Source organism: Platalea leucorodia, assembly GCF_965183815.1.
Source record: "Platalea leucorodia genome assembly, chromosome: 16".
In the NCBI taxonomy this organism is placed as follows: domain Eukaryota; kingdom Metazoa; phylum Chordata; class Aves; order Pelecaniformes; family Threskiornithidae; genus Platalea; species Platalea leucorodia.
Window position 1 is genome coordinate 4506587 of NC_138838.1, and position 21960 is coordinate 4528546.

The 21960-nt window shown below is 43.4% G+C and overlaps 1 protein-coding gene across 4 annotated transcripts in view; it reads left to right on the forward strand.

The window, feature by feature from the left end:
- The first annotated feature begins 988 nt into the window (after window positions 1-988).
- The window catches only part of UBE2G1 (ubiquitin conjugating enzyme E2 G1), a 29253-nt gene continuing 8281 nt past the window's right edge, over window positions 989-21960 (forward strand). For 3 of the 4 annotated variants that reach the window (XR_014229918.1, XM_082328083.1, XM_082328084.1), the window contains exons 1-4: window positions 989-1180; window positions 16329-16431; window positions 19506-19603; window positions 20683-20861. Coding sequence is in view for 3 of the 4 variants with exons in the window: in XM_082328083.1 (XP_082184209.1) it covers window positions 1135-1180; window positions 16329-16431; window positions 19506-19603; window positions 20683-20861 (426 nt within the window). In the remaining variant the exon portion in view is untranslated. Of the gene's footprint in view, window positions 1181-3842; window positions 4071-16328; window positions 16432-19505; window positions 19604-20682; window positions 20862-21960 lie in introns of all 4 variants that reach the window. The other variant, XM_082328085.1, reaches the window with a different exon arrangement.

Sequence of the window (21960 nt, forward strand, 5' to 3'; positions counted from 1 at the left end):
AATTTTTAGGTCTTCCTCTCAGCAGTGCCTGTCCTCAGACTGGCAGTCATCTTCTAAAAGCTCCTTTTCTGAAGGCTTTTGCTGGAGATCCAAAATCAAGCCTACATCCTTCAGGGATAAATTCATGCAGGAGAGCCCCTTTACCTCAGAAGCACAAGAAGGGGTTTGCCTTCTAGTCCAGTTTTATACCTCTTTTTCTTTCCTGGGCACATCTTCAGTGCAGCAGCGCGCTCCCCCTCACACAAGCATCCCCATCACACCCACAGACAAAAATCTTCTACATTTTGCAGCAATCCTGCATGAGCAACTTTCATGCAGCAGCTGCTAACTCTTTTTAGCCTGTTCTTTTTTAGCTGCTCTTTTTAGCCCCTCCTCAAAAACTCCTGAGTTGGGGAGATGGCTGCAGCCTAAGGGCAAGCAAGGCTTTGAGGAGGGACAAAATGCCCAGATAGCTTTTGTTACTTACTGCCCTGTGTCTGAGAATAGTCTTGTGTGGTAACTGAGGGAAGACGTGTCTCTCCCAGGGAGCAGCCAGCTGTCCCTCAGGAGAAGACCCTCAGTGAGATGCCGAGCCGAGGCGGCCAGGAAGGCAGCCAGCAGCACAACCACCGTGCTGTGGAGGGACGGAGCATTACGCCCCTCCAGAGGAAAGTCCTCCCCAGCAGTAGCTCTTTCCCTCCCTCCATGCAGGCTAGGGCTTTAAAAGGGAAGGGGGGGAAGGACCTTCTCAACATGGCGGCCGACAGCCCGCTCGACCCGCCTCCCCGCCCCGCAGCCCCTCTCAAGATGGCGGCGCGGAAGGGCCGGCGGCCGGGCTAGAGTGCGCCTGCGCGCCGCGGCCCGGAGTGCAGTGAAATTCCTCGCGGGCGGGGGGAGGAGGAGGTGGCGGCGGTGAGGAGGAGGAGGAGGGCGAGGAGGAGGAGGAGGAGGAGGGCGGCACGGAGCCACGGCCGCTCGCCCCTGCCAGGGACCCTGCGTGCTGCGGCGGCGGCCGGCGCGGAGCCAGACCCCCGGGGGGCGCGGTGGGGGCGGGCTGAGGGCCACTCGCCGCCGCCTCGGGCGCTCGCAGCACCAGGAGCCGCGCCGTCCCCGCCGCCGCCGCTGGGACTCCCTCCCCGGGCAGAGAGGGGGAGAATGACGGAGCTCCAGTCCGCCTTGCTACTGCGGAGACAACTGGCAGGTACGCGGGCCGGGGGCCGGCCGGGGGGAGGGAGGCGATCCGCCGCGGGGGAGCGGCGGGGAGGGGAGCGGAGGCCGGCCGGCCTCTGAGGGGACGGGGCCTGCGGTGGGGGAAGGGGCGCCGGCTCGGGGGAGGGGGCGGGCGGCCGGCGGGGGGTGTGTGTGAGGGGGAAGGGGAGACGCCGGCCCCCCCTCGCCGCTCCCCTGCCCAGCCGGGAGCGGAGGGAACTAGGCCGAGCGGGGGAGGGGGAGCCTGCCTGGCCATCGCTGCCAGGGGAGCCGGGGGGAGGGGTGCGGAGGGCCGTCATGGCGGGGGGGAGCGTTTCCTTCGCTGCCCCCGTCCCGTCGGGGAAGCGGGGGTTGGCGGCGGCCCTGCTCGCCTGGCCCCCCGCCCCGCTGCCTGGCGGCCTCCCCGATCTCTCCTGCGGCCCTGTCTCCCCGGGGCGGGGAGCGGGGGGAGAAGGGAGCCGGAGCTTTCCTCCCCGCCGCGGCGGGCGATGCGTGCGGGGAAGTCTCGGTGGCGTGAGGGGATGTTTGTCAAGCCCCGAAGAGGAGCGGAGGAGGGAGGGTTCCCCTCCGGAAGCGGTACTTCAGGGCCGGGGTGAATCGCCCCGCTTCGCACACCTTCCTGTGGGGACCTGAGGTGCCCCCGTCCCGCCTCCCCTCCCCGGCTCCCCCCCCTCGCCTCCCGTGCCCTGCGCCGGGGAGGGCGGACCGGGAGGGGGAGGCCGCTTCCCCCTTTGTTGTCAGGAGGAGACCCGGGGGCTCTGCGGGCACTGACGGGGCGGGAGAGGACCGGGCAGGACCGGGATCCGGGCGGGGGGGGTGGTGAGCGGGACTGCCCGCCGTGTGCTGCGGGCGGGGGGGGTCCGCCGGGGGCGAGAGGGCGGGACGGGTGCGGGGAAGGAGGAGTTGGAGACTGGGCTCGGGGTGGGGAGGGGGGACGGGAAGGGCCGGAGCGCCGGGCCCGACCCCGCCGCCGAGGCCGGAGCGGGGTGGCAGCTTGGCTCCGCGTCGCCGCGCCCCCGCCCCCTGCCTTTGTCCCCGGGCGGGCGGGCGGCCGTGAGCGCCGGCCCTGCCTGGGCCGCCGCCGCCGAGGGGGCCTGGCTGGGCCCGGCCCGCCGCCGCCGCGCATGCGCCGGGCCGCCCGGGCGGCGGGGCGCACAATGCAGCTCCATGTGTCGCTCGCTGCCAGATTTAAAGAGAAACGAGCCGGCAGCCGGGTGCGGCGCGGAGCCTGCCGCCACTCCCTCCCCCGCTCCCACATGTTCCCCCGCATCCCCTGCCTTCGAGCTGTCTGCGGCCGGGATACAGTAATCCCCTCGAGAAAACGCACAGATCTGCCCGGCACCTTGGGCGAATCTGATGGCCGTTTTCGCCCCTTACGTAAAAATTGCTTCATACCCCGATAAGGAAATGTGTGCTAGGTGTACCTAAACTCAGGCAAATACAGCGCTGGCTGAAGTTTGCTGAGTAGCCGTACAAAGGGACGGGGTCACTGGGTGGCACAGGAATTCCTGGTGGAAGATTTTGGCCTGAGACTTCAGTAATGTCTTTGAAAGCGTAAGGACGGAAAGCAACACTGCTAAGGAGGTGAAGTTGCATAACCAGGTATAGCCAGCTAGATGATGTGCTTTTTCAATGTCCAGCACTGTCTTCTGGTTTTTAGTTGATTATAGTTTGAGAAACTTCAACATAGTTAACTATTACCACAGGATTTTTTTACCCCTTTAAGGTGACATTCTTTTAAAAAAAAAAAAAAAATCTCATACTGTGGCTGCACTCCTGAACATGAGCATGTACCTCTTAATGCCTTAGTAACTACTGAAGTTGTTACTGACATTCAGTGAGGTTTCTGCATGTTTGGCTATGTTAATAACACTAGGTATAGCTTACTACAAGAGCCCAGACTGGATTTGATGTGAAGCTTTTCTTTCCTATAAATGATGCCTCTAGGGAAGCAATAGTGTAGAATAGTTCCTCTTTAAGTTGCTAAAAATGAGCATTTGGTAACCTAATACAGTTCTTCTGCTATCTGTAATTTCTCTTTTAACCACCTAATTGTGCTCCCTGAAAGAAAGTGACATTTAGCTGAAGCCTCTCGATAATAGGTGTTAGCTGTCAGCTTCTGTTGTGTAGTGTGTTGTGTTTTTTTTTTTTTTTCTTGTCTTGTGAGGTCTTAAGACCTTCTGTAAGCACAGGCTGGTTGGATATGTAAGTAGACTTGTAGACTGTTAGATTTGGGGGTTAACTTCTGTTTACCTTTCTGCTCACTCTTTTCTGAAAGCTTCATGTGTAATGGTAAAAACTGGTAAGCTTTTCCAGTTACCCCTATTACTGCTACTGATTCAACTGTGCTGACTCAAGTACTGCAACCATTTGCATGTAACATGCAACTCTTTTGTGGGGTTTTTGTGTTTTAAGTAATATTAGTGCCTTTGGTATCCTTTTACATGTATTAAAAACAAAATTGAAACCATATTAAAAGTGATTGTAAGTGTGCATACTTAAGTGTGTGGTGAGTACTGAAGAAGAGTCTTGAACTCTTCAAAAGGCCTATTTGGAGTAACCAACCTGAGAAAGAAAATAGTTTCTTCTGATAATGTAAGCAACATCTAAACTGAGCTCAAACTAGACTCTGACACTGCTTTTTCTGATGGCAGGCTATTTGAAGTCGCAATGCAGAGACTGAGCTTCATGATGTCTGATCTTCTTCCCTACTGCTGACTGTCTTCTTCCAAGTCTCATCTGCTCCAATGTGCCCCTTTGTTTACACCCACACTGCTTGTTCTACCTCAGAACAAAAATCAACATTGTGGTATTCTTTCCCCTGGTGGGGCTGATACTTCAGTCTTTCTGCTACATGCAGCTTTTGCATTGTATCGAGTGTGGTGAGTCATTGGGTTGTACCTAGTGGTTGGGTTTTGGAGGACAGCGAACAGGCAGTGGATATGAGTTATGTGATCTAAACTAGTTTAAATTGCTCTAGATCACTCACTTGTCAAATTAGCATTATTCAAGCACAAGAGATTTGAAGTCGGAGCTCTTAGACTTGGAGCAAGACATCCAGAAGTGGAGGGAGGTTGAAGGGGGAATCTGAAACCCGTATAATGGTGGAGCAGTTGAGGAATATAGAAATTCTTTAATGGGTGAGAGCCTGGATAGTTCTTCTCAATGCCAAGAGGAAAAAACAATGACAGGAGGAGAAAGGAATGTAAAACAGTAGCTCTCAGAATGGTTACCTGTTTTGTCTCCCATATGATTTCGTTCTTAATAAAGGCATTATGGGGAAAATAGGTGTCTATGGCATGTAGCACTTCAATGACTTGTTTTGATTCTTGAAGACTGTTAAAGTGAAGGTCAACTGGTAAATCTTCTTGATTCTCAGTGAGACTTGAAACCAAGGGTCTTATCAAAACACAGAACGAAACTTGACAACATAATCCCAGGTTGCTCCAATAAGTGTATGAAGAGGGACTTTATTTTTTTCTGGAGCAAGCTGGCTTGTATTGTAACTTGAGCAGGTAACTAGTACCACAGCACCATATATACAACATGCTTGTCAACTTAAGTGGCATGTTCGGGATGCTCGTAGTGCTCTAGGAGAAGGGATATTCAATGACAGTCACAAAATATAACTTTGTTAGATGTGGGCTGGTTTGTTGTCGTCCCCCCCCCCCAGGTAGCTTCACAGTGCATTTGCTAATGAAATATTGAGCTATATCACCAGGGAATTAGCATAGTAGCTGTTACTATATTGACATGTGCTTGCCCCCATTTAGGCACAAGAACAGTTCAAATCAAGATAGTCAGAACTTTGGGTAGTTTTTATTTGTTTTAAGTGTTTAAAGAAACTGCTTAGTGGAGATCCCTGACTACCAAAGCTGGTTAGAGCTCTAGTCTAACTAGCTCGAGCTGAAGGGAGGTTCTCCTGTATGGATATCTGTGAAGCTAAATGGCTGTTTCTTTGCAAATCAATGTAATTGTAAGCTCTAGCAGCTTCTGGAAATCTCTTAAAATTCAATAAACGTATTTGTTCTTACAGATGTTCTTTTTTTTTGAAGGAGAAAGGTTCTTTGTTGTGGATTGGTAATAATGTGAAATAGAAGCCATGACCTGTCCCTTTCCTCTTATGGGTAAGGTGCAGGGAAAACTAAAGGCATGAAGTGCCTCTGAACTTCCAAAAAAGTCAACAGCAAGTATGTAGATTAGTATAGCACTAGATTAGCAGAGTTCGCCCCCCAGGGGAGGTGGGGAGAGGATAAACTGTGTTGTCTGTACAGCCCCAAAACTTTATGCTCTTTAAAAGGAGGCAGGAGACAATTGAGAGTGTGAAGCTACTCTTCCAGTCTCCAGAGCTGTCAAGCCCAAGGGTTTTGCAGACTGAGGCACTTCTCTGAATGCTTTTATTTCATCTTTCTGCTAAATCCTTGCTGACACAGACTTGTTAGAGTAGGCAGACTTGTCTAGTTCATCCAGCAAAATCATGTAGGGAGGATGCAGTTACATCAGTAGCACACAGTGGAACCAGAAGTGCGAGTCTGCTTTAACATAAACATGGATCACTGAAAAAAGGGGAATAACCATGCCTGTGTTGGCTGAAGTTGTGTTGTAAATATTCTCCAACTTAGCATACAAAAAAACCCACACTAATGTTTTTCTCAAACATAAGAAACGTGGCATTATTTCAATTTGAAGTGTATACAGCTCCTATTTCAAACTAAAAAGTCTAACTAAAAATTAACAAGTTGGGAAACTGTATTAAATACTTAATGTGACAGTTCAACAATTTTTACTTCCTTGTGTGGAAAAATCTTGTAGTGTAATGTTGAGCTAGTTGAATTCCTGGCAATTACATAGGATTTGCTTTTAAAATATTTGAGGAGTGCAGTCTGAGGGAATTATGGAATTAAGATACGTTTACAGATGGAAGCTGAGGTGGCATATCTCTTGGGTGGCTGGTGGTATAAGAAGCCTTTGTTTACAGTTTAGTACTGGCTGTTTACTGGCTTATAGTAGGTTTGTCTATAAGGTAATCATTTCAGTGGCATTGATCTGAAGTATTAAGTTGATGCTAGTCTGCCTATTAGCTTCCTTGGAGAGGTTTGTTTGTATGACCAGTAATATTCTGTATTATCCTGAATAGTTAAGACTCCAAGGTCCTGCACATGTCAGACTTAACTTCAGTATCACTTAAAATGCTATAACCCCCCCGCATTTTTTTAAAAGGACTCTTTCATATTTTTAGATAACCATCAGTCTTCGTTGCTCTGATGCTTTTTGGGATGCTTAGATACAGTATGTGTGTACCACTCACCTTAACACTCTTGCAGTGTAGGGCCCCATTATAGCAGATAAGATAATCCTGTTTCTTGTGAGATGTGTTGACAGAAGCATCAAAGCTACGTTGCTCATGTTGACTTTATAGATAATATCATTGCTAAAACACATGCCTCGTTACAGTGACTAGAGTCTGAGCAGTACAACAGCCTGAATTTCTGTTGCACTGCAAATAACATAATGGATGTGACTTGTGGCAAACTATACTAGCTGCACGTGTTAGCTTTGCAAATGTTCCTGTTGCAGAAATAAGCCGAACTCTGCCTCTTCAAAGAAAAGAGTATTTATGAAAGCAGTCACAAGAGTGAAAATTCAGGGATGCTGGCAGTTCTGGAAAGTGAGGTTTAGCTAAACCTCAGAATGGAGGGGCTTGATGACTCAACCACTTGCTTGAACAGGATGAAGCAATAACAACCTGCTTCATAAGCTTACCCCTTGATGGGGCAGCTGTAGTCACAGCCAGTTGGCTCTGGCTAGGTCAGCTTACTAATCTTTCAGGGAAACAACCAAGCTTACCATAAATGATGAGTTCTTTCCGTCTCTGCTTCCCCCCCCCAAACAAGGCATTGTAAGTCACACCAAAGTATGGACGTATCTGGATCTGGCAGTAAAGTGACTTTGTTCTGTTAGGGAATGGCGGAATAGGAGAATGCTGGTGGAAATCCTGTGAAACAAGGAGCAAATGAATACCTATTGAGAAAATACCTTCATTAGAATAATTCCTGCTTTATTGATAAGATCTTTATTTGGAGATGTTAAATCACCTAAATCCCACTAAAATGTCTTGCTTTGTGTGATTGATAGTGATTCCAACTTTAGTATTAAAGAGCTATCTGCTGCAGAAATGTAAACTGTAAGGATTTATTGATTTGCTATAAATGTCTTTTTTTTGTTTAAGAGATCTGGGATAAATCAAGTAAGAGTGAATAGTCCTCAAATAAAACCACATGTATTTATAACTGATTCTGCCTTGACTCTTCTGTATCTCTGATTTTTTTCTTTAATGCAAGGAAGACTTAGAACAGTACATGCATATTCAACTAAGATAGGATTATTTGGTCCCTTTTGTAGTTAGTATTGGTACAAGTTGTGTGTTTTGTTTTTTTTTTTTTTTTTTCTTCCCCCAAAGCTCTATTGTAAACAGTTTGAAAATAAGTGAACTTTGTAGGTAAAACTTGTTTGCCTCAAATAGGCATTCTGCTAAATTTTCATCTTCTATATGGATGTTCTTGTTTGCCACCTGTAAGGCTGGGGTTTTTGAAAGTCTTTAAGCACATGGGGTATTCTGCAGAAGTAAGCTTCAAGTATGGGTGTAGGATAGGGTGGAAGCATTAAGAAAAATAAAATACAGCGTTTTGTTTCCAGCATACAGATTGGGTTCTAATGAAGTGGAACTGAACTGAAAGGTGGCAGCTGTTCTGAAAGTATAAACCAAATACTAAAATGAGTGTGCGAAGTTAGGTGCCTGGAGAAAGAAGAGCAGGTGGCTTGGGTGAGGAAGAGGGCATGTGACTCTTGAAACTCACACTGTCTGCTTTTTGTCCCAACGTATGGGAACAGAATCTGGTTAACACTTCACATGCAGGCCTGTGCTATCACCGTGTTGCACCTGCTCCATGCTTCAGTTTTCAGTGGTGTGTGGATATCTGTCAGTAGACCGGTCTTGGCAAGGTCTTTCACTTACGGAATCTAGTAGGTCTGAGTTTTAGGCCACCCCGCGAGTATAAATGTTCATATTTGCTTCTCCTTCCTATTCTCTGGGCCAAGGCATATCAGCTGCAACAGAGATCAGATATCCAGACCTTGTAAGAACACTAAGTATAGCCATCTAAATGGAATAGGATTCCATAAAAATAACTGCTCTCCTGGGCATGAATGTTAGCAGTGGTTGTACAGGTTTAGAAAGATAGTAGACATTTTGATAGAAACCCTTTGTAAAGGCTTTCACATAGAGTCTTTCTGTATATAAATTGTTAGTTAAGGGAAACCTATTTCCATGCAGTCATCACAATACCTAGTATGTCAAACTGGCTGTTTTTTTAGTTGGCTTGCACTTGGTGCTGATCTAAAAGATGCTGCTGTCAGAAGTCACTTACAGAAGTGTCTTAAAACAATTCTGAATAACAATGTAGCTTGAATTAGGACATGCAAACCTGTTATTCATATTATAAGCAAGAGAGAAAACAAGCTGGAAAAGTGTCCTTGACTTGCACAACAAACTATGCATATGAAGAAAGCTTCTGATGAACTCTTCAGATGTTAACATCTCCCTATGGCATGGTCTTGTGATACAGACTTTCTAGTGGATTTCCTAGAATCACATTCTATTCTTGTATGCAAACCACACGCATCCTAGAGCTCCTAGCTCTGTTCAACAGTGCTGTTTCATGACTGATGTGTATATGACTGTCAGAAGATAACTGGATGGAATTTTTTGTAGCTTTAGTCTGTTGGTAATTTGCAAACAGCTGTTAAGAAGTTAATTAACTTTTCCTGCTGTCCGTGCTCAACTCAACTACAATAATATGACTGGCACCTAGGATGCCATTTGTCTTGCCAAATTCTAGCAGTTGTATGCAGTAGACATCTGAAGCTCTGTAGGCTCCTTTGTAGATGAGAGAAATAAGTACGTGTAGCGTGTGATTCATCTGACCTGTTTTTGACATCTGCTTTGGGACGAGATAGTCACGGAGTCTCAGGAATGACTTATCCTGGTAAGATCTCTATTGAACGCTGCTGAGGGTGACAGTCTCAAATACAGGCAGATGCATGTACCCACCTAATACTTGTCTGACTCTTGAAAATGGAAACATGCATTGGACACTGAGGGCAAAATGAAGGTGGTGTTTCTATTATACCAAGTGTGATAGATGAATGTGGCCCTGTGCTGCGGTTGACTCTTGATGGGCAAGCCACTGAATGTTTCCTGGTGAGATACTTGCTTCCTTTCAGGTGTGGACTTCAGAATCAGGGTCTCATCCTTTTGACTATCCTTGTTCTTCCCTTCCTCATACCACTTCCCCCCCAAAATTCAGACCTTACTAGGAATTTTTTTTAACAGACCCATTCAACCTCCATTTTAACCGGGGTGATGTAACTGTGCTAGATTCTGATGTGATGGGATACACAGCATGCTTCAAGCAGCCTAGCCAAAGGGGGCTCTTCAAGAAACAGTTTATCTCAATTTCTACCAAAAATACATGATTGATATTAATTTGAACATATGTTCTAAACTTAATGCTGAGAATCTTAATTCTGGAAGTATAACTATTTCAAAACTTTAAACTATACTATGGAATTCAAAGGTTTTCATCAGTATATTTTTTTTTATTTCCAGTGTTCTGTGGAAGCTGATTCGGACAGGAAAGTAACTCGAACACCACCTTCATCTTGAGAGTAAAGACTTGTGGGCTTAGTAGGCACGCTGCGCTCGGCAGTTACTTAAGTTACTGAGTCACAGACACTTGCTTAATGGTAACACATCAGGGGGAGGGGGAGAGAGACCTTCCTTCTGTGTATGGTTAGTGTGGGATGTTGGAAAAGGACTGGTTTGAGTGTGTGTACACAGAAGGCTTCTATGTATAAAGAGTGCTACAGAAAGAAAATGTCTCGAAATAGGTCATCTCTATTCTTGCCTGTCTTTATGACTCTTGGGTAAAATGGTGCATGGAACAGATCACGGGCCGAGTAAACTGGGTTGCCAGGTCAGATTGGTAGCTTGGTATCTGTGGTCTAATTGGAACTGTGTGACAGAGCTGGCTTTGAGACCTTTAAGTTGAGATCGGTGTCTGAAGGAGTGTTGACGATGTCTATTAGTGGCCACCTCCATGGACTTAAGAGACTGTGGGGAACTCCTTAAGAACCCAGACAGTACCAAAGACCTGCAAGCTTCCAATTAGTGTGTTAAGAGTCAGTTTTCAACTAAATAGCTAGCCTCCACTTTCAATTGTCTGTCTTCAGGTATGCCACAGCTCAGGTGAACATGGAGCTACAGAACATGCACAACAACTTGATTCTTAGCTTATGTCTAGAATAATGTGACACCTTACTAGTAAAAGAGTCTTGGGCTCTGTCTAGTCAAGTTTCTCTGGTACTTAACCTTAATCCACAGACCCATAGTGGCCGTTATAGGAGCTTCTGCCCCCTCACTTTGGGCTAGTGCTGCTGTCCTCCTGTTTGCAGAGCTGAGCTGTGGCCCTGGCTAGGAAGCTGATTGTGAGTAAAAACAAAAATCGAACAAGAAATCCCCAACCTTGTCCTCCATCCTTCCAAAACCTGCTTCACTGTGCAAATCCTCGGAAGGCTCTACAGGTACGGCTGAGGAAACGGCAAGCGAAGCGTGTTGATGCAGCAGTGCATGAAGCTGTGTAGCACTTCACTGAGATGATTTCTGTGAGCAACTTGCCTGTTAATGCTGACTATACAACCCTCCCTACAAAGCCTCTGAATTGAGAGGAGAATTAGATTTGTAGAAGTCTGTAATGCTGCCCTTATCAACAGGGGGTGATGCATGCAGCACTGGAAATTAGTTGCCAGGCTAAAGTTAAGAGTCAAATGTAGAGCTGCTACTGAACTGGTTGGTAGAGAGCTCTCTCTAAGATCTTTAGTGCTTTGGTCTCGCTCCAGAAGAATTACAATGTCCTTCCGAGACTAAAACTATTCTGTCTTAATTGCGGTCTTATTTGTCACTGCCGAAGCGGCTACCAGGAGTGTGTGCGTATCTCGTGCTGTGTTTTGTCTGAACTCTTTGGATGAGCTTGTGGAGCAAGACAGAACATGATGAAATCAGGTATTACGGAGAGCTCTGGGAATACATCTTTATAAGGAGATCTTGTTACTTTATCTCAGCCCTGATCTTCTAGAATCAGAGACTTACAGCTGGGTATGCAGGCAGAAAGGAAAGTCTTGGAAATCGTCACTGACCTCAGTTAAGTAATATGGAAGTCACGGCATGGGGTATGGAGAAGAAGAGTCTAGAACGAGGGTTTTGAGTCTGTACAGTTGTTAGAAGCTCCTGGACTAGTGCTGAGACTCACAGAAAGCAACCAAGAAAAAATAAGCCTGATGTATAGCAAATGTAAACCTCTGATATGGCCTGCTTGTTCTGGGAACGGTGTGTAGATCAGCTAGGTGACTTCTTCAGAAGCCTTAGCTACAACTTGGGCTGTCTGGTCTCTGTGCTGGACTCCATCCACTGGTTGCACAAAACTCAACCACTGTGTAACTTACTAAAGAGGCTGCTATTAAAAATAATGTAGAAGCTTATATTTTTGAAAGCTTTGTTCTGTAATGTAGCTTAAAATACTCTGAAGCGTTCATGTGCGGTGGCTGACTGGGTGAAACGTCAAGCTGAAAAGTTTAGATGCCGTACATAGCTGCTACATGTAGCCATGGGGCTGTTTCTGCTTAGTCATTTTTGTTGACGCTGTTTTGCTTTTGGATTGGTGAAAGTCTCTTGGCTTATATAAAGGCAGTTTTAGTGAGTGTGGGAACATCAGTAGCTTGCTGTCAACTAAACACTGAAACTGGAAGCACAGTTTATGGTACTGCGTTGGCTCAAGTTTAAGGCAATGGTAACTTAGTTCTGCTTTACTAAGAGCTGAACCGCTAAAGGAGCACTGTGTTGTGTTGGCAGATCATCTGGGATGCTAGGCATAGGACATTAAGGTCTGTTCTGGACTTAAACAACTCTGTTGGATTATGGGCCTGTAGTCTTCCTCAGCTCCCCAATCAGGTATTGATTCAGGACTGGGATTAAAGGGACTGAATGTCTAATTTATAAGCAGCTACAGGATTCCTTCCCCAGTATGTTGCTGCTTGGCAGCTGTCTAGGTTTGTGCTGCTTTGGCTGTCAGCTGCTGCTTGAGCTGCGAAGGACTCTACCTGAAACGGCTTCTAGAGTGAATGTAATATAATATGTATAGCTATAATATTAAACTATCAGAAATGCAGAAAATATTGGCAGAAATACTAAACCATACTGTGTAATACGTAGTAGCAAGTAAATTGCACTTATTTTGGCATGGACATGATGGAAGTGTTAATGTACTCATTTGCGTTTAAAAAGTACAGGGTATCTTTAAACAATAAATCTCAAAGGAAAACTAAGTGTTGAAAAAATAACGTGGAGGGATTCAGTTCTTCATAGGTGTCTGCCTTCTGTGCTTTTCCAGGACTTGTAGGCTAGCCCTTCAACAGGGCTCTGCAGAGGACCTGCGCCAAGGGCTTGTTGCCTCTCCCTGGCTGGGGAAGGGAATTGAATCCTTTGCTTTATGAAGCGTACTCGCTATCTGTGTGTTCATCTAGGAAAACTCTTGTTCAGGCTGCAAGTGGTTAACTGGTGGAGTTGGTAGGAAATGACAGCCGCAGAGGACAGGTGTCTGGTTTCTGGAGCGCAGTGTCAGTGTCACCAGAGGCTCTGGCTGGTGGGCAGAAGGCGGCTCCTGTGACTGCCAGCGTAGTGTATCCCTGCTCCTTTCTTGCCATAGTGGCATCACTATTCACTTGGGATTTTGGTGCATGGATTTCGCTACTGGGTGAGTCTCAACTCATGAAGAGGTAGGTGGTACTACCAGTTAACTCTTCTGATATGCAGTGCTGGCTATACCCAGGGGAAAAAACCAAACCCAAACAAACCGTAGGCTTCAGTGTTTGCAAGTTTTAACGAGTAGCAGCTCTCAGCTATCCATGGTAAAGCAGCCAAGGATGATGTTTTTCATATCCCAGTGCAAAACTTTCCTGAGATTTCCTTTTTTGTCTGCCAACCAGCCATTAGTTGATGTTCAGTTTAGCATAAATAATCTGGATGGAAAAGCTCACTTTAGCTTGCCTATGGTAATTCTACATACCTCTAGTGGAGAAGGTGCCTGAGCTTATATCCATTGTCTTACCTCAAGTTAAAGTATTGGTGCAAGCAATAGCAAATAGCAAGCAGTAGCTATTTGAACTATGCTTCAGTATTGCTGCCGTGGAAGGAAAATGAGAACCTTTTACAAGCCGAGACCGATGCCACCTCCTGTAAAAGAAGTAACATCATAATTTGCTTTATAGGCAACATCCACTAAGCAAATTTCCATAACTGCTGTAACTGAAGATTTTTGTCAACGGCTGTCCCTTTCATACAGTTTACAGATTTTCTGCATTACAAGAGTTGGCATCCAGCAATCTTATTCCTTCTCACAAGATCTCTTGCAATACAGTGCTGCAAAGTCTTAGGTATGAGTCAGAGTGTAAGAGCTGGCTTTCTTTGGGAACAAGTACATGAAAAATCTTTCAAAGGACTTAAGGATAAAAAGAGTTATTTGGAGGCTCAGACAGATGTAAAAAGAAATTGAAATAGCATGAATCAAGAAATAAAGAAGAAAATGTGTATATTGGACTTGAAAATAGCGTGGCATATTTAGATAGAGAAGCATGCTGAATTCTCCAGAGTCGTAACTTCTGGCAGGCTTGTTTACAGTCTGATCACTGAGAAGTGATAACTAGCAAACAATAAGGAAGCTAAATGTGAGCAGCTTGAGTTATAGGAGCTTACACAGAACTTGGCATAAACCTTTTTCTCCCTGTAGAAATGAAAAAATGAGGGAAGTTGTGTTTTGGAGGCTCAAATTCAAGTTTGAAAGTCTTAAGGTGAGACACTCAAATCTAATATTTGTGCTCTTCCTGTTGACTTCTGTAGTTGTTACGCTGGATATTCTGTATTACATACTAATGTAATATCCGAAAGGATGACTTAAGTGTCCTGAACAGAGGTGGCTTTTTTGCACAAGCAATAGACAATTTTTTTTTTATAAAATCCTGCATGAAAAAGCAGTTTGTATTCAATTACTAACGTGGTGGAACTTTTAATATCTGATGCTGGAGGAATGTCTATAGTAGGGAGATAGTAAGTGACTGGTGAACTCCTCACTTGATGTGAGACACTTACCTAGTCTCTCTGCCCCGTCACCTAAAATGAAATAGAAGTTACTCACGCTCACGCAGCTGTTTCCACAAAGTTTCATTGATGCCAGAGGGTGAAAACTGGTCTGCTTAGTGGAGGTGTGGCCATGCTATAGTTTTTAGTTTTCAGGTTTGCCTCTTGGTTAAATAGCCTGTGATATCACCTGTTGTTTCAGGTATTGCCTTGAGAAAACATGATTTGGTTCAATACCTAAGTCTTTGTCCTGCAACTTGGAGAGTGAATGGTTGACCTCATCTGTTGACTACCCCCCTGCTGAGCAGCTTCTGAGAAAAGCCCTTCCAATAAATTTCTTGGGATTTTAGCATTGAGTCATCAATGCTAATTTGATTCTGAAATACTAATGGCCAGACAAAGTTGATATTTCTGCTATCTACCTCTTCAGGACCTTGGTCCTTCATGCGAGCTGAGCACTTTCTTTTCCCTATGTGGACATGGACTCTTCTGTGTAGGGCTTGAATTAATTCTTCTTGCATTTTTTGACCATGTTTTACATAGTTAAGAACTTAACTGGCAAACAGTGACTGCAAGCTTATGGGCAGATCAGTTTGGACTTAATGGTAGCCTTTTCTTCATAAAGGTATGAGGTTCTCACTTGAAGTTCTTCTGCATGTACCTGAGGGCATTATAAGGCCCTCTGAACTGAAGTCTGTAATGCCTAGAAATCAACACAAAACACAGCTATTGGGTTTACAAAGAGGGACTATGTAGACTAACGGTACTGTGGAATATAATAATGAGGGCTATATAATGTCTGACAGGATTTAAAATAAGTGCAGTAGTAATTGTAAAACAAAACAAAATCCCTAATTTAATCTGGAAATTACTGACCAGTTGAAGGAATAACTTTTTCTCCCCTTCCCCTATCCTAAATACCCAAGATCCATCAGGATTTTGTATGTACTGTTGGAAATGTGGATTGAGAATTTCAATTTGGCATCAATATGGCATTTAAATTAGTTTTTGACTGGCAGCTATCAGTTAAGAGATGTTCTCTTCCCCCCCACCCCAAGTTGAGTTTTAGGCAGAACTCGTTTGAGGTGTTTATTTCCAAATCTTATGCTTTTTCCTGGAGCAGGCTGAAGACAGAAACTCAGTGGAGTCCACATCTAGGTCTGACTTCTGCGTAGCTATTTCCAGATAAGACTTCTATCTGGCAGTAACTATATGAAGTAGCCTATAAACTTAAATCTCGTATTGCTTATAACTACTGGATAAACCTGTGAAACAAAAGAAAAAATAAAAAAAAAAAACCCCAAACCTAAACAGCATAACAGCTTATCTTCTATGCTCTCTTCTAATAGTTCAGAATGTAGTAAATCATTGTCTCCAGAATGCAGTGGGCACAGGTCTCAAATGCTTTCTGATTCTGAAAAAAATCATTTAAGGGAAATAGGATGTTAGTTTTAAGTAAAAACATAGTGTGACTTTGTTCTTCTGTTAACATTTTCTAGAGTTAAAGATAGACTTTAGTTTAATCTGGCTCCTCAGGGTTCTTATAAAAAAAGTCATACTGCTTTATTAGTAGAAAATCTGTTTTCTGACTTGCACACAGACCTCTTGGTATCTAGTTTAGGAGACGATGTCCCACAGTTCTGAGTTATTTTGGCTCTTCTGCTCATGATGTACTTAGATAGTTTTAGAGTCAGATTATGGGTCTCAGCTCTGGCAGCGTGCTGTTGTATGTGGTAGGGAGCTGAGGATACTCACCCAGGCCATCAGACCATCAGTAGGCGCCAAATCACTGAAAGTCATGGGGTTTTTTGGTCATGTATAGAGGCATGAGCAAAACCAGTGAATGCGTATCATAGACACCTAAAGTCACTCTTAAATTCTTTTTCCTACACAGAGCTCAACAAAAATCCAGTGGAAGGCTTTTCAGCGGGCTTAATAGATGACAATGATCTTTATCGATGGGAAGTCCTTATTATTGGTCCTCCAGATACACTATAGTAAGTACTGATACTTATACAGAAAATTAAGTGAACTTGGATTTACTAGTTCTAGTTTGGTCTAAGTGAGTAGAAGTTAAACTAAATCTTCATACTGACTAAATTAGGTAATACTGTTCTGTTGCTAGTAAAATACCTGTAAATAGCTGAATTTGTTATATAGAAGTTCTAAACTCCTTTGCTCCCCTAGGAAAATGTAACATTGATCCCTTTGTACTTGTGTAGAGATGAGAAAGAATAGGCTGTACTTAGAGGCAGCTTCTGTTTTCTTATGCATTTAAGTAAGGCAGGTATAATCCACTATTTGCTGTTATTGCTGTGAGGCTCTAGTTTAGCTGATAGTACAATTTTAAACTATTGCAACATCATGCTGGTGATTGTAGGAAGATATTCAAGAGGGATGTAGTTCTGGAAGCTGCAGCAGACCGTAGGATTAGCCTCAAGTCCTATCAGTTTGAGATGGGAGAACTTCCTAGTGTGACCTAGAGTACCTCAGTGTTGATCAAATTTGAATTGTTGGCAAACCTTGCACAGAGGGCTTCCAAAAGCTTGTATCTTTATCCTAAGGACTGGGTTCTTTAATTGGCATTTGAACACAAAACTATGCAGTTGATACAGTAACTTATTTTCCTGGACTTCGTTTGCTGTGTTTTTGCATTGCTGTGTACCTGAAGCACTCTGGCACATGCAGTGTGGTTTTGGGTTTTTTATTTAAAAAAAAAAAGAGCTCTGGCTAATTGAGAGAACTGTTTCTCTTTCTCATAGAGGTTATATATGATCATCTACTCTAGCTCCTGGAAAAAGGTTTTATGCCAAGAAGAAGTCAGTTTAAAGTGTAGCTCTTGAAGATGAACTCTGTTCTCCTTCATTAAGCTGTTCAGTGGTAAATTACTGATACAAAAAGCCTAGTGACATTTACTTAAGATCAATTTTAGTTCCAACATGAAGTTGTTGTCTACCTCTGTCTGCAGACTTCTGAATAAGTACCTAAGCACAGTAATTGAATTGCTTTGCCTCTCCTCAAGCTCACTACATTGTGATTCTCAAGTCTTGCATGAGATGAATTCTCCAACTTCTGTTGACCTCTTTTGAACAGTCTTGTAGTGGCTCCATTATATTCTCATGGCCATCTTATAAATACTGTCAGTAAAGAAATACTGCTTCTAATTGAACCTTTTCTTATATGTTAAAAACTGCAATAGCATTTTTCGCCCACTTCAGTAAGGTGCTGAGCTTGTTTTGAGGCTTTTTAGATAAGAAGCTCTCTTCTGTTCCAGTCCCTACCTGCTGCTTTTCAAGGTAGCATTATACTGAATCCTTCCTCCCTGGTTGTTTTATGATGACAGTAGAACGTAATGGTTTAACTTAACCAGGTGGTTCAAAATTGTCAAACTTTTAGTCTCATTCCTGGTCCCACTTGATTTATTCCGAGTTTACCTAAAAAGACTTTAGACTCGGCGCATGACTCTACTGATAGAGACCACTTTATCAGGAATATTGCTAAAAGTGGCCCTGATGTCCCTTAATTGACAGCTGTACTTCATTAACTGGTTTCTAATGTGTATCCAATTAAAGAGCTGTATTTATATGTAGTTGATGAGGGGCAACCAGGGATGCCATACAGCCTAGTAGCTTGAGGATCTGCTGCTTTAAAAAGGGAGAGAAGAATTTTTCACTTTTAAAGAAAGGGCTTAACTGGTTTGGGGCCATCAACAAATGCAAGCTAACTCTCCTTTGTCTTGACTAGTATGGATGTTAAAATAGCCAGTGTTTCCAGAATTCTTACCCTTCCCAGGATCAAGGATTCTTTGGAAACTGCCTGCCTTTTCTAAAACTTGAGGAAAATGAATGCTGTGGGTTTAGATACCCTCAGCTGCTTTATTTTAAGAGCCAAGTCACTTAGATGTAGTGCTTTTTGGGTTTGGGTTTTTTTTTTTTTTGGAGACACTTGCTAGAATTGCACATCTTTGGTTAGTGGTGGTAAAACTTGTTATTTTCTCAGTAGCTTGTGGGCTTTGGATACTGGCTCCTGCTCCTTTACAAATACAGTAAAAAAAAAAAAAAGAAAAATTTGCACGGAACAGCTTTCTTTTCTACACTAAATCTTTTGCCTGCATGGTTACCGAGGAGTAGCTTGTCATACTGCACATCTCGTGCCACCTTCTGTGGAGGTTATGTTCTGGTTTTTGTAACCTCTGCCTTTGCAATTTCAAATTTTGTTACAAGCTTCACAGTAACAGCAAATGTTATAGTACTAACATTAGTGAAGTATTCCACCTATAAGGCTTCCCATTTAATACAGGCCTTCATGTTTTTTTTCAAAAGGGACTATTCCAGGGTATTGAAACCTAGTTAGTTAAAAAGAACAACCAAAAAAAAAACCAAACCCAAACTGTTACCTTAGTTAAATATGGGCCTGTAACTCCACATAAAAACTAGATGTCTCTTGTTTATTGTTTTCCAGTTTAGTGGGTAACTCTAATGCAGAACACCTCACTGTCATGTCTGAGTCCCTTTAGCTTAGCGTTGAAAAGGTAGTATTGGAAGTCTTTTTGCGAAGTAATGCTGTAGACACAACTATAAAGCTTTCTGTAACTTTTCACTGAGGCTCACTGCTGCAGACTGATATCAAGAAATTAGGACTGAGGTGTCTAAAGGAGGAAAACAAACAGGTATCTGCTGGGCTGTACTTGAGAAGGGGAGTTATTGGCAATACTTTTTTTTTTTTGCACTGTTAATAAATGTACTGGGAGGAAAAATGTAAGTTGTAATTCCAGATGGTGAATTCCTTGGCAGTTTTTTGATATTTTTTTCTTTTTTTTTCTTTGATGTGTTTTTTTCCCCTCTGGAACATCATCCTAATTCTAAAAAAGATACTGTGAGTTCCCCAATGCTGTATCTTGTGAAAGGATCTTCTCAATCTAGCAGCTCTTTGCATTGCATATGGAAATGATGGTACTGTTAATTACTAACATGATGTTGAGCTGCGTGAGAGCTAAACTTAGAGCTTTTGATACATCAGTAAGTTCTAATCTTCAGCTTAAGCTTACAAGAAAATATTTTTGATTCCCCAGTGAAGGTGGTGTTTTCAAGGCTCATCTTACTTTTCCAAAAGACTATCCACTGAGGCCGCCAAAAATGAAATTCATCACAGAAATCTGGCATCCGAATGGTAAGAAATGTCAAAGTTTCAATTTCTTTTTGCAATTGAGAACTAAAATGCAGTGAAGACAAATGGATACACTTCTGTTCATGTTAGAAGTATGAAACTCTGTGTTTACTTTGCCATCTTCACTTCATAAAGAAGTAATAACCATGGTAGAGTCTTTAATAGTCCTGCTCTGAAAGACTGCTCCTAAAGTACTTTTAGAAGCTACTGGAAGTAGCTTCTTGAATTCTTGGTACCTGTTCAGGAATTTTTATTTTTCCCTAAGTGAGAAATTCTGGTCTGAGGAGAAACTTGATGTCCATAGCTGCCTTTTGTTATACCTTCAAACATTTCATCTTAGTATTACTAACCTGGCAGTTCAATGTAGAAGGCCCAAGGTTGTCCTCCTCCAGTGAAGTGTGAAAGGAAATAACAGCATCTTTTAGTCCCTCCAAAGAAGATTCCTCCTAATGTTTCATTTACTTATGGACTGCTGAACATAGATGGAAAGGTAAAATAAAATGGAAGAAGGTTTTTACTGGGAATGAGGAATGCTTTTCAGTTTCTAAAGTCATTATTGAAGTTGCAGATGTTGAAAGCTGGGTGGAGACCAGCACAGTGCTCCCATCATAAGGGGCAGAGAGACTGTTTTGATGCTGTGTCAGTTTCAGCTCTGGAAATATCAGAGTACTTGTCAGGCAGTTTCTAATTCCAGCAGCTTAAATCATATTCCAATATATTGCAGTAATATCCAGCTGTTGCTGTGGAAAAAAAAGTCACTGTCTAGTTTGCTGAACTTAACAGAAAAAGCTTTAGCGGAAGCCTATCTAAATAGTCTTGAAGTTGCAACATGATGTTAAAATTAAGTTCTTCCTCCACGTGTACCCTTTCTGCCAGAGGTCCAGGCATAACGACAGACTTCCACCAAGCCCTATTTATTACAGATTGAGTTCTGTAATAGTTAATTACTTTCTCTTTTTGTAAAGAGTCTTCACCAACGCGTTTTCAGACTAGCTGGAGTGAAGATTAACAGTTCCATAACTATCCTGAAGAAATGCCAGCATGTTGTTCATTACTGAAATATGCCTTGTTCTATTTTGTAGTTGACAAGAATGGCGATGTCTGCATTTCAATTCTTCATGAGCCTGGAGAAGACAAATATGGCTATGAAAAACCTGAGGAACGCTGGCTTCCCATTCACACAGTGGAAACTATAATGATTAGTGTTATTTCTATGCTGGCAGATCCCAATGGTGATTCTCCTGCTAATGTTGATGCAGCGGTAAGATTTTTCTTAGTCTGCCAATTGTCTTCAGTGTAGAAACCTAAACTTGCAATGGAGTTTTGCTTCTAGTTTGACAAACAGTACAATAACTTTTGAAAGAACCTTTTATATCACAGGCTAAGGCTACCTTTTTGTTGGGAAAAGCAGTCATGTTGTGAAACAGAACTGCTAGTTAGCCCTGTGAAATTTCTTATGGATTGCAAGGGAAGGATGCTGTCAGATTTCATAGGCAGTGGTTTAATTTCTCCTATGCAATAATGCAATTATTTATAGTAAATAACTTATGCGCAGAGGTACTTAATGGATAAACTTCAGCTCCTTTAGTCTTAAAAAATCAAAGGAAGCTGGCTGTAAAATCCTGTGTGGCTATATACATGTAGCAGGTACAACTGCCATTAAGTGTAGCTGCGGAAGTTAACATATTCTAGAACCTTTTCTGGTTCCTAGTATGTTATTAGTATAATGCAGCAAAATTTTTGTCTTGGTAATTGTATCAGCTGTTAACAGATTTAGCAATTTGAACGGAAGGAGAAAATGTGGTGGTGTCCCTCAGTATAAATGTGTTGTGACTTTTGCATCCACCTCTCTACAGCAGTCTTCCTGGGTCGTGGATTAAAGCAGTAGGTTTGACTGTGTAGGTCTGTGCTTTGAGAACGTACTGGAAAGCTTCACCGGGCGTCTGGCCTTCAACTCTGGAGGAAGTGTTGTCCCAGACTAGAATGACTGGCTAAGGAATGAGGACGAATGGTCTGGTTTATAGTTGAAGACCAGGGTGAATCTGCAGTAAGGATTCTGTCACAAGTGAGATGCGTTTCATGCAGCATAGTGTTTCTGGAGCATGGCCTGTTCTGCGTGGGTGTATAAACACAGCTATCAGCTCTCTAGAAGAACTGCGTTTATAGCAGAATAGCAATTAGACTAATAACTATTTGTGGTGGGGAGGGAAAAAATTCTCAGTTCTGAGGGGAGCAGGGGAGCAGGCTTCAGGTCCCATTCATTTGAGATATGCCAACATACTTTCCTTTGAATTACTCTTGAATTGCAGTTCAGCAGTGACTAATGCATGATATCCTCTCAAAAGAGAAGTTCTAGGTCT